At 32.7% G+C, this 13,452-nt stretch overlaps 1 protein-coding gene across 1 annotated transcript; it reads left to right on the top strand.

Moving 5' to 3' along the window:
* The first annotated feature begins 7,912 nt into the window (after positions 1–7,912).
* On the top strand, positions 7,913–10,666 carry LOC149191204 (GDSL esterase/lipase At5g33370-like). Its single transcript, XM_089413539.1, has 5 exons — positions 7,913–8,188; positions 9,271–9,398; positions 9,516–9,758; positions 9,852–10,104; positions 10,188–10,666. Exons 1-5 carry the CDS (start codon positions 7,957–7,959, stop codon positions 10,409–10,411), a joined length of 1,080 nt encoding a protein of 359 aa, XP_089269665.1. The 5' UTR covers positions 7,913–7,956; the 3' UTR covers positions 10,412–10,666.
* The last annotated feature ends 2,786 nt before the right edge of the window (positions 10,667–13,452 follow it).

Raw genomic sequence — 13,452 nt, 5'->3', positions numbered from 1 at the left:
CACTTACATTCAACCAAGTTTTGCAGCTGGTTGTTTCTTCCTTCTCATTGTACCATTTCATAGGTACCCTCTTTATCGACATTCATAATCCTAAAATTTTAACATTAAGCTAATCTAGATACTGAATTAAACTATTTATTTGCGGTATTTCCTCCAAAATACTCATGGCTTCACTTGCCACTGTAAAAACCCAAAATAAACATGTAATTAATCAAGTAATTTATATTCAACATGCAATTATCAACTAATTAACATCAAAGTTGAAAACTATGAGTAGAACACTTACCTATGATTTTAGTTGAAGTTAGCTAACTACAACAAGGTTTTGGGGACGACTCTCCACTCAACCGTAGGCTCAATTGCACAAGGTCTTGCTACAACTGGCCACCCTCGAGCCCTCAATCAACGTACTACTGCCAGGGAATCCTTTGTCTTAGAACACTATTCTCCCAAGAGAATGAATGATAGAATATTGGAATGATGGAATGTTGGAATGCCTCTCATCTTCCTCATCATCTATTAAATGGAGCAAACATTGGAAGGGGAACCACATGCACACACTCCATGTGTCCACATGCAACTTTATTGCTCTCTTGTTTTATTTCTTTTGTTTTTACTTTTTGATAGCTTTATTGATTTTTACTGTGTTCTTGTTTTATTTCTATTTATATATTTAGAGCTTTAGTATTGTTATTTATTATTTTATTATTATTTATTATTACTATTTTTTATTTATTGTTTATTATTTATTTTCTTGTATTTTTAGTATTATATTATTTTTTATTTATTTATTATTATTATTATTTATTATTTATTATTTATTATTTATTATTTATATTATTCATTATTTATTATTAAGGGACATTATAGCCACTTCTTCACTTCCATAACCTTGTTGCTTCCAATCTTCATCATTAGACATTTTAAAGATGCTCAAAGCCCTTAAAAATATTACTCTTGGTTGTTTCATTGAAGACGAAATCCCTCCCTTTGCACAACAATGGAGGTTGTTACAACAATCCTCTTTTTCATTAATTGTTTGTTTTCCTCCATCATTGTCTTCAATAAAATACACAATTTCTTTTTTTTGTAAGCTACTGGTTATTTTCTAAAATAGTTTTCTACTCCATACTCCTTGGCTGAAATTGGAATAAAATTTCATTTTCATGAGACAAAGTTTCCTCATACTCCTCTTTTCCTCCTTCTGACAACATTCACACTCCTTTTGCAATCCCAAGAGTCTTTATGTGCTTTCTCAAAACATTTAGATGCTTTAAGCATCTCAACCTCTTCATGCGTATTGGCTACATTCTCTATACAATATCCTTAAAACCTGTGAATGTCTAACCAGTCCTTTATGAACCTCAATTCCTTTTCATAATATAACAACATTTAGTGGAATGTTGTCCCTTTTCTTTCACAAGGACTCATTTGCAGTTTCTTTTATAACAATTTCCAATGGCTTTCCTTTTTCCTTTACATGGCCATCTTCACGAGACACCTTTGTCTTGGTTTCTTCCATGGTTATCTTTTTCAATTGTTTGTAGGATTCGTTTTAACTTCTTTTAGAAGACAATTTTAGTCCTTCTTTCCTCTACTTTTGAAAAGAAACTTTTTGTGCTTCCTTCCTCCTTTTGGGAAATCTTCAAGGATTGTCTATCCTCTACTAAGTTCCTTTTCCCTTGGTCTCCTTGGAACAATTTTTCCTTACCCTCTTCCTTTTGGAAAATATGTCCATGCTTCTAGCCTACAAAGCCTACATTCACATATGATTTATTAGTTTTAAAAACATGAGGCCTAGTATCACCTATTGCTGTCTTCATCATTAATTCCCCTTGGTTATGGATCTTCTTCCGGTTTCCATTATGAGACAACTGCGTCATCTCCCATTATGAGAAGTGTTATATCTTGTCCTTATCCAATGCTTTGGAAAGGAACTCCTTCATCCCCTTCTATTCTCATGACAGTTTTGGATGAGTTTCCACCTTGATCATTCTTGTGACCTACAACCATACAGAAAGTATTAGTTCTAAAGTCACAAAGCCCCTGGCCTTTGCTTTCAAATCTTCATGTTGATATGAACTCTTCACATGGTCCATGAGACTCTCATCCAACCTCTCCATAACATATTATTCCTCCTCCCCTATTAAGGAATTCTCCTTACTCTAGTTCATAATAGTGAGCTTCCTCCTTGCCATACTCAGGTACTTTGAGTTCTCCATTAATCAATTGAACACTCAATAGGTGCCTCAACTTCCTACAATATAGTTGGCTAATAGGACATTGAATATTTTTCTTTACATCCCATCCACAAATTTTGGTCTTCATTCTCCATCTCTTGTAATATCATATTCATCACACTAAGTCCTTCCTTTAACTTAGCCATATCTCGATCAATTTCCTCTTGGTTCATTTTTATTCTCCCCATGCCATCTGATTTGGCATATTTCTCCATTCTCTCGTGGCTTTCACCTAAACCTTTCTCAAGACCATCAATGGTCCTCTCATTCTCCTTCTCTATGAGCTTCTCCATGCTCACTCTGAGCTGCAAACAAGCCTCCACAAGACATCTCACCAAGCTTATCTGCTCAGGGCTTGGCCTTTTGGTATCACAGGAACCTATCGAGCCTCCTCGACTCTCTTGGTTGTTGCACTCTACGCACCTTCCTTTCCCTTAAGGACTTCCTTTGCTCTGTACTCTCTTCCAACCTTAGATGGAACAATTTCTTACGCAACTTCTCTCGTTGCAAGGGTTTTCTTCCATTGTTCTCTTTCTCCGACTTCTACCTATAATCACCAATGTCTTTGGCTAGATTAAAATAAAAACATAAGACTAGTTACCTACTAAGCCTCATCAACAATGAGATCTCAAAATATCCTACATTCCTTGGTTTAAATTTGTTATGACTGTCAACTTCTAGTTCTTTCTGAGCTCGAAATCTCGTCAATCTGCACATGATTCTTTTCCTCATTCTCTCCTCCAAGAGGAATCATTCACGTCTTCTTTGCTAGATGCAAATCTATTGGAATAAAAATCTTTTCTCCTTCTCCAACCCTAAAGAGCATTATTGTGCTCTCTTACCACTTTGACATAATGAAAAAAGTGTGTTCTAACTTGTGCTGAGATTTCTTCAGATAATGTCTCACTCACAATGGTCGACCTTGCCTCCCATTATTGCATTACTGTTCATGACTAGTAACTAAATAGCTTCAACTCTTGATGGTTAGCCCGTGGTCCCTTCCTTACTCCATAGGACCAACTCCTAAGCACTCCATCTCGAATTTGGCTAAATTGCTTTTCTACCATGTGATCGAAATTGTTAGATATGATGGCCTATCGTAACTTGGGAGGGGAGTGCAGTCAGCTCTAGCCCACATAATGATCTAATGGCAAGGATTCGCAAGGCAAGATCCACGACTCTTATGGACTACCGGGGGGTCCACAACTTGACTCCATCCTCGCATTAAAACCAATAAGTATTCTTCCTCATTATACCTCTTATTAGCTCAGGCTAACACTTTTTACTAGTTGTTTGGTTCAACACAAAGCCTGACAATTTGGTTTTCAAGCATAACATTGAATTTCCTTAACATTTCAACTCTGACCTTCTCTTGACACCTCTCCTAAACCCTTCTCAAGAATAAGGAGGGTGACAAGTCATAGAATTCTAGGACATTGGTAATTGATCTTCACGACGACCTAGTTGTTGCACCAAACATAATAGGGAAACTCATCCACTTCACATAGGGTTGGCCCAATGGTGTTAAACTGAAATAATAATGATGTATGACTTACTTCTCAATAGTAACTTGATCACAAGACCACAAATTGTTCAATCCTAGGATAATATATTAACACTATACTAGAACAGACATTAAGGAGATTCAAGGTGCATCCACTTTTATTCACATATGCAAATTTTACATAGCATTCACACAATTCTAGAAGGAATTAAACACAAAAGAGACATACAGGAAAAACCCCCATTTCAATTAATTACTCAAAACATGATATACGCAATGTATGTCTCAATCTCTCGTTTCAAGCTACAGGATGTCATGCCCCTTTCTCAGGCTCCTACTCCCAAATCTTATTCTGCTACATATATATCCTCTTACTGGCTAGAAAATACCCTAATAGAACAAATATTATTTAGACATTTGTCCCAACTCCTAAGAAATGCCTAACACCTCAACTGGACATTTGTCCTTTTTACAAAGGCCCATTTAGCTAAAACACCAGCTCACAAAAATACCCTAACCACCTATATTCTTCTACAATCAATACACTTGTATTTATATAAAATATTTGATAATTTTATGCAAATTACAATTGATGGAATTTCTTCCCCTTTGGAGAATTACATGACCTTCTTGGGTCTAGTAAAGAATGGGTGACTAGGGGTAAACGCTCCTACATTAGTTTCTTATAGGGGAATTGGTAAAATTGTTAAAATAATTGCAATGAGGTTTTTTTAAGACAATCAAAATATAGTAGTACTTTATTGATATGACTACAATGCCCAATTACCAAAAAAATAAAAATAAAAAACCTCCAACAACACAATTTGGCGTAAAATAAATATAACATACTAGAATATTTTGCCATAATAATCATAGGCCTAATAATTATCTACAAAAGAACATAAAAATAACATTTTTTTTCAAGAAAAATGAATATTCAAATTGAATACTAATTCAACATTGAATTTTTTAAAATAAACAATCAAGCCTACATTGGATCAATTTTAATTTATAATTCCCATTGTAATAAAAACATTCAAGTACTATTCATAATATCGAAGTAAATATACAATTGATAAAGACAATTGTGAAAACCTATATAATCCTCATTCTATATTGATGTAATAACTCAAATCTCCCATATCAACAAATTTTCCTCCAATTAACTAAAAGAAATGGAACGATTGAGGGAATTTCTTCCGCTTTGGAGAATTACATGACCCCTTGGGTCTAGTAAAGAATGGGTGGCTAGGGGTTAATGCTCCTACACTAGTTTCTTATAGGGAAATTGGTACAATTGTTTAAATAATTGCAATGAGTTTTTTTTTTTAAGACAATCGAAATATAGTAGTATTTTATTGATATCACTACAATGCCCAATTACCCAAAAAATAAAATAAAATAAATAAATAACTAAATTTAAAACCTCCAACAACTCAATTTGGCGTAAAAGAAATATAACATACTAGAATCTTTTGCCATAATAATCATAGACCTAATGATTTTCTACAAAAAAACATAGAAATAACATTTTTTTCAAGAAAAATGAATGTTCAAATTGAATAGTAATTCACTGTTGAATTTAGGAAAATAAGCAATTAAACCTACATTGGATCAATTTAATTTATGGTTCCCACTATAATGAAGACATGCAAGTAATATTCATAAATCTAAGTAAATATGCCTATTCATAAACCAAACTAAAGTGGAGCAAGGGTAATTGGTAGGGTTTGTTCAAATAATTGCAAAGAGATTTTTTTTTAAAGACAATCAAGATATAGTATTGTTTTATTGATATCACTATAATGTCCCATAATAATAATAATAATAATAATAATAATAATATTTAGAACATCTAACAACACAATTTTCCATAAAAGAAATATAAGTTACTAGAATCTTTGGCCCTAATAATTATAGGCCTAATGATTGTGTACATGTACATTATGACGTACTGTTATAAATCCAAGTAATGCATACATATTGATAAGACAAACTAAAATGGAGCAAGTCAAGTGGACCCTAAATACAAATAAGTGGAATAGGTAAAAAAAAAGTGGTGTCAAGTGGACCCTAAATACAAATAAGTGGAATAGGTAAAAAAAAAAAATTGGTTGGAGCCATGGCAGAGTGGGAAATATGCAGGGGCTAACATTGACATGTGGACTAATTTTCCACAATTTTTTTTGTTCGAATTTCCATTTTTTTCATTTTTCTAAAACAGATTCACCCAAATGTTATAGTATAAAGTTATTCTATCTTAAAAATCTAAAGACTATATAAAATCATTAGAAATTGAACACTTTTACAAAAATACGGCCAACCGTTTTATAGCTTGCATGTGAGGGGACTAGTAAGATTTGCTAAGATATCTAAAATTTAAAATAAATTTATATCCTTAAAATTTTAGTAGATTAAAAATAAGAAAATGGGGAGTTGATTATACTTGGAAGATTCACCACAAACAAAACTTTTGATCTTGGATACCCTCTACTGAAATGTAACTTTAATAAATAGGTACCCTCTATTGAAATGTAACTTTAAGAAATACTTTATATATGCATTAACTAGGCAATAATAAGATTTATTATATTAATATGATAATATTTCTTGTTTTGAATATATGATATCCGAAAAATTTTGTTAACATTTTTTTTATTCTCTTCATATATAAAAAAATCACTAATAAATAAAATAGTCATTAAAATAATGACAAGTAAAATATATTATGAAAAAATCCCTTATTCTCCAAATAAAAAAATCCAAAATATTTTTCTTTAAATTCAATATAATTTTCTTTTATTTAAACGGGAAAAATAATTGTATACCTTTCCGTAATAAACTTTAAAATAACATTTGCCTCACTTTTTAACCCTACACACCAATTTATGGACTTTAAAAATCGTAAAGACAATTGTGAAGACCCTAATAATCCTCATTCCATACGGATGGAATAACTCAAATCTCCCATATCAACAAATTTTCCTCCAATTAACTCAAAAAAATGCAACATCCCAAACTGTCACAAACACACCACCCTCCAGCATCGAGCTAAGGTAGTCGGTGGCCAGGCAGTCATAGCTGTGATTAACAACGACCCAAATACAAATTTACGACCCCCATGGTGGGGGCCAACGTCAATGAATGGCAGCAACAACGAGAACGAGTTATCGCTATTTCCAATAAATGCATTAGTGGTACAATTGTTTAAATTAGTTACTGGTAAAATTGTTTAAAATAGTGGTTGGAGGCGTGGCAGAGTGAGAAATATGTAGGGGCTAATATTGACATGTGGACTAATTTTCAATATTTTTTTCATTTTTTATTTTTAATTTTCATTTTTCTAAAACAGATTCACCTAAATTTTATAGTATAAAATTATTTTATTTTAAAAACCTAAAGACTATATAAAATTATTACAAATTGAATACTTTTATAAAAAACGCAATAATAAGATTTATTATATTAATATGATAATATTTCTTGTTTTGAATATATGATATCTAAAAAAATTTGTTAACATTTTTTTATTCTCTTCCTGTAAAAAGATCACCAATAAATAAAATAAATTATCACCAATAAATAAAATAATTATTAAAATAATAAGTAAAATATATTACGAAAAATTTCGTTATTCTTCAAATAAAGAAAGCCAATACAATTTTTAACTCTAGACACCACTCCTGCACACCACTCACTTTATGGACTTTAAAAATCATAAAGGCAGTTCTGAAAACCCTTATAATCCTTGTGGACTTTAAAAATCATAAAGGCAGTTGTGAAAACCCTTATAATCCTTGCGGACTTTAAAAATCATAAAGGCAGTTGTGAAAACCCTTATAATCCTCCTCCTATTCTAATCTTCCATATCAACAAATTTTCCTCCAATTAACTCAAAAAATATGTAACATCCCAAATTGTCACGAACACACCACCCTCCACCATCGAGGTAAGGGAGTCGGTGGCCAGGCAGTCATAGTTGTGATTAACAACGACCCAAATACAGAGCGATTGACTAATTTACGACCCACATGGTTGGGGCCAACGTCAATAAATGGCAGCAACAACGAGAACGATTTATCGCTACTTCCCATAAATGCATCAATGAATTCTGTCTTCTTGGGTTCCCTATATAACATTCCCGCCTGCATTTTCCACCATCACTGGAACTCCTCTCTCACCAAGTGGTTCGATCTTTTTCGTCAACAGAGAATGGAATTCTATACTGCCTCGTTTCTTGCAGTGCTACTTTCTGTCTCTATAACAACGGCAGCTACCGCTGGCCCGGCGCAGTTCATTTTCGGAGACTCGTTGTTCGATACTGGCAACAACAATTATCTCGCTTCGATTGCTAGAGCAGACCGTCATCCTTACGGGATTGATTTTCCCAACCGTCGACCGACTGGACGTTTTTCCAATGGATTAAATCTCGCCGATTTTATCTGTTAGTGTTTCAGACTTACAGAGAGTTTCAATTTTCTTTTTTCTTAAATATCGGATTTCACACGTTAGCGTTTGAGGTAATAATCAGGAATACGGGTTTTTGCTGTGATCTGACCATATAGATTACGATTTTAATATGTTTTTTAATAGATAAATAGTATAATTATATAAATTAAATCGCCATAATCATAATATTTAGTAATAAGTAAATGGTAATCAAAATATTCAGAATTTTGATTAGACTACAAATAAGAAATAGAAAAAAAGTTTTATACTAATCATAATATTTAGTAATAAATAGATGGTAATCAAAATATTTAAAGTTGAGAATTTGTGATTAGACTAAAAATAAGAAATAGAAAAACAATTTATAAACTCTTTATTTCATATATTAGATTGTGTATATGACAAACAATATTCATATTATTATATCTAGAACATTCACAATTTTTATTTTTATTTTCTAAAGAATGAAAATTCTGAAAACTTTACCTCTTATTTTCATATATAAATTTAACACTTTACAATGTTTTTACCCCACTTAAATTATATAAATTATATATTTTACAATTTTTTTCAAAGAATAAATAAATAAATAAATAAATATAGAATAACTGATTATATAAAACAGAAGCATATTCTTTCTAGGTTTTAGTTTAAAGAATGGGAGATTTATAATTTTTTTAATATAGTGGGAAAATATATCATAATTAAGTTGTGAAATTAGTAGGGGAGACTGAGAGATTGTTATCACTCACTGCTATTCTCCAATGTAAGTTGACTCGTCACAGTTATTCAAAAAAATTATATGATCTGAAATTAGCGACCTGTAATCTGGATGTAAATCTATCTAAACTAAATAGCCACATAAACCAAAAAAGATATATGTAAATCTACTCAAAGTGACCTCGGACCCAATATATATATATATATATATGACCTATATATATATATATATATATATATAAACTGTAGTTCTAAATTCTTCTAAAATATTGTTGTTAGGATTATATAAAATTTAATAAAAATATATGTATTATTGTTATGATTGGTATAGAATTTGAATAAATATACACATTTCAGGCCTGAAACTTGGATCCGACCTGGTGCTTCCGTACTTAGATCCTTCACTCCAGGGCAATGAATTACTGAAAGGTGCCAACTTCGCGTCTTCAGGCATCGGCATTCTAAATGATACGGGCGTTCAATTTGTAAGCACAAATTCATCGTAATACCGGACTTTCATTAAACTCCGCATCTTTTCATAATGATTTGCAGATATTGATGAAATGAATTATAAGGATGAGAATTTGGTTGCATACATACAGGCTGAAATTATAAGGATGCCTCACCAATTCCAACTTTTCCAAGAGTATAAAGACAGAGTTGCAAGTATCATAGGACGTAATGCGACCAATAAACTGGTTGCAGAGGGGTTCTTTTCCATAGCACTTGGAGGAAATGATTACGTCAATAACTACTACCTTCTGCCTGTAACAGCGAGATCACTGCAGTTCTCTCTACCTGCGTATACTGATTTTATCATCTCCGAGTATGAGAAGATTCTGGCGGTAATTATTTTTCTGTATTCTATGAGATCCACATTCAGGTTTCGGTAATTCATTTCTATCACATGCCTTGTAAATTGACTCATGAATTTGCAGCAATTTTACGATCTGGGAGCACGCAGGGTTCTGGTTCTGTCGTCGGGTCCTTTGGGGTGTATTCCTATGGAGAGGGCAGTGAGGTCCACAAATGGTGAATGCGTGCCGGTGCTACAGAAAGCCACGAAGCTTTTTAATGATGGACTAACACTCGCAATCGATCGACTCAACAAACGATTTCCTACTCCGATATATACAATAACTGCAATGTTTCCGATTTACATGAACTTGTACACCAATCCTCAAGCATTTGGTAATGTTTCTTCCTGAATTGTCGATTTTTGTTCTAAATTCAACGGCTAGTGCTCATTACAAATACCTTACCTTTCCTTTCAGGGCTTGGGGATGCCAAAAATGCGTGCTGCGGACAAGGACCCTACAACGGTATTGGTCTCTGCACTGCCCTGTCAAATTTGTGCCCAGACAGGGGCAACAATGTGTGGTGGGACCAGTTTCATCCAACTGAGCGCGCTGCTAAAATCATAGTTGACCAATCCTTTTCCAATCCATCCTCTGTGAGTCCTATCAGCTTAAAAGATCTGATGAAACTCGATGTCTGATGGCCAAGTCGTATCTCTGTGATGTCTGAAGAAATCACATCTCGAAGATTCATTAATCATGGGTTCTATTTTCATAAAAACAAATATGATGGCCCTGTCATCATATTTGTGTCCGATCTCCTTCGTTATCAAATTTCTACTTTCTGTAATGTGAAGCAGCCAGTCATGTTTGTCTGAGACTTACATCTTTACATCCATGGCTCATTGCTATAAAATACTAAATTTTCTCGTTTATGTAGGTGAATTTTTGTTTCATTTTGAGAGTTTTATGTGGTTTCTTTAAGGCTGGCACATTGGTGATAGATCTTAATTTTTATAAAATGAGTTTATTTATAAGATTGATTAGGAAAAGAATATATTTTGTGGTTAGATATGGAAGGTTTAAATGAGTGGTTACTCAGGCTATGTTGTTTCTAACACATTTACACATAAACACAACTCGAGTTGTGGCTTTTAGGTGTTAGCTTGGTCAGAAGATTATGAATTTCTTCAAAATCTATCCCTAAATATTATTATTCCTTGAAATGTTAGAATCCTCCCAAATTCTTATTTAAAAGTGGCTTCAAACTTGTATTATTATTTATAACGTTCTCTTTTTTAAGTCCAACTCATCAAATTATAGGCTAATATTTATGGTTCCTCTTCAAAATACATTATACTTATTGGGTTAGACCAAGTTAATTGAAAACTTTTCAAAGATGGTTTAGCATAATTTCTAAAACCTTTGAAATTATGTAAATCATGCCTATACATAATTCCACCAAATCATCGGTTAGCTTCAATTAGGAATGAACATGGTTGAATATGTTTGATCTTTTTTAAAGTAATATAAAACATATACATCTATGATATTACTTGTTAAAGATTATTTCATGTTCAAGTTAGAACATAAAAATTTACTGAGCAAAACTTATATTAACAAAAAAATTCCCTGATATTCACAACAAAAACACATAATACATGATATTTAAAATATGGGTAAAAAAATCAAAATTCATGCATTGAAGGAAAATTAAAAAAAAAAACCATTAAATTCATACCTTGAATCCATTATAAGTATCAAAACACTTACCTCATGATACATGTAATGTTAGTAAAATTAAAAAAAGTATATAAAAAACTTAACTTAATTATAACTTTATTATTCTAAAAAAAATTAATACATAAATTAAATATATTTATATCGAGAAAAACATGTGACAAAATTCTTAATCATGGAGATTCTTAATCTATAAATAGGATTCGTTACAATACCGTGGGCCAATAACATGGCTTATCAATATCACATGCCCAAAAAACCATAACTCATTTCATATGACATTTTTTTAATTAAAAAAATAAAAAAAATGTCATAACTAGTTTGGAGATAAATCTCAACCTCTAATTTGCAAATACTACTAAGAATATTCTAGAGTATTTCATGGAGGTTAAATCCCTACCGTCCAAATAATAATTATTGACAATCAAAATAAAATTATGGAAGCCCTATTCCAAAATAGACACATAGACACGTCTATCTACATAATTGCGTTGGAGATAAATCTCAACCTTTGATTTGTAAATGCTACAAAGAATACTCTAGAATATTTCATGGAGATTAAATCCCTTCCATCCACCTAATAATTTTTTTATAAGCTACGGAATTCTATGGATCAACAAAAAAGAGAGTACATCAACTCATATTAGTGTTCTTCATGCCGTGGGCTGCCACTGAGGAAACTAGACCAACGACGGTAGAGGATGCATTTAGTCCAAAATAATACATTGATAACATAAAAAATGAGTTTGTGACATGTCTTTGCATATCATGTGGTAAACATGGATAAAAATTGAAGATACAATGTTATAAAATTGTAGCCTTGTTGCCAAAACTTTGAGTGTTGTAGACATTATGTTGGAGTGTCTTTGCATATCATGTGGTAAACATGGATAAAAATTGAAGATACAATGTTATAAAATTGTAGCCTTGTTGCCAAAACTTTGAGTGTTGTAGACATTATGTTGGAGTGTTATTGATAGAAGCTGTGGGAACCATGGCGTTGAGTAAGTAGATGTGGACACATCTATGGGTGTTGAGGGAGTGCCCGGGAAGGCTGGACTTTTTCCCTTGGATAGTAGGGCCTTAATTCTTGCCAATCTCATTGTAATGTCACGACGCTCTAGCGACATTTTTCAAATTTCAGCATGAAGGATGCTAAGTTGTAGCGATAGTTTGCTTTTGTTATCTTCCTTTTCTTTGAGAGATTTTCCTATGAGTGTTTTAATGTGCTAGTAGAGTTCTATTGTGCATGAATACTATTTCTAATGACCTTGAGTGTGTCTTAGGTTAGGAATCCAATCAACAGAGTGTGACAGGATATCTTCATCAAAATGGTTATTCTATGCATGCATGAATTCAGTTGTTTCTTGATTTACCAAGTGCTAGATGTGTTCAAGGGTGGCTTCATGGTATTGTTGCACTACAGATTGGGCCCTCCTTCTATCAAGAGAGCTTCTAGCTCCCCTACCAATTGATTCATTCCTACAACACATTACTTGATGTGGCATGGCTACACTGTTGGGTATGTGTTATATTCTTTGCACGACTAGCTCGAGACATAGTGACATTGCACTAGATGCAATGGGGAGGTTGTAGGGAGGGTGGTAGACCCCATGCGTATGGTTTTTGGTAGTGGCTCGATTTTTTTCTTTTTGGGTAGACCTAAGGATTATTGGGAAGACCCACCCATGGTTTTGCGGATAGTTTTACACATGATGGTTCTTCCCATAGTATTTTGTAGATATGGTCAAGGGAAGTATGGTTATGTTCTAATACAGGGTTAATGGATTGAGGGTTTATGAATGCTTCAACATGTATATAATGCATTGTAACATTGAAAATAATATAATGAAAAATCAATCTAGTTTTCTCAGTTTTGGGTTGTAGGAGAAAAATATCTATGTATATTTTTGTTCTTGCCATTGTATATCTTTTGGTTTTTTAAGAATTCATTTATAGGTAATTTATGTATGGATTTAAAAATTCATTTGGTATCAAATCA

Source organism: Pinus tabuliformis, chromosome 3_1 (assembly GCF_031772625.1).
Source record: "Pinus tabuliformis cultivar Carrire ecotype Pingquan chromosome 3_1, CPIR1, whole genome shotgun sequence".
NCBI classification, from domain to species: Eukaryota; Viridiplantae; Streptophyta; class Pinopsida; order Pinales; family Pinaceae; genus Pinus; species Pinus tabuliformis.
The sequence above is the reverse complement of the archived record's forward strand: the minus strand, read 5'-3'. Positions and strand labels throughout refer to the sequence as shown.

Bases quoted from the DNA above. Each gene is read 5' to 3' on its own strand.
- LOC149191204 (XM_089413539.1), top strand. From the start codon at position 7,957: ATGGAATTCTATACTGCCTCGTTTCTTGCAGTGCTACTTTCTGTCTCT. The intron at 8,189-9,270 runs GTTAGTGTTTCA...TACACATTTCAG, and splicing joins AAATCTCGCCGATTTTATCT to GCCTGAAACTTGGATCCGAC. The intron at 10,105-10,187 runs GTAATGTTTCTT...CTTTCCTTTCAG, and splicing joins CACCAATCCTCAAGCATTTG to GGCTTGGGGATGCCAAAAAT.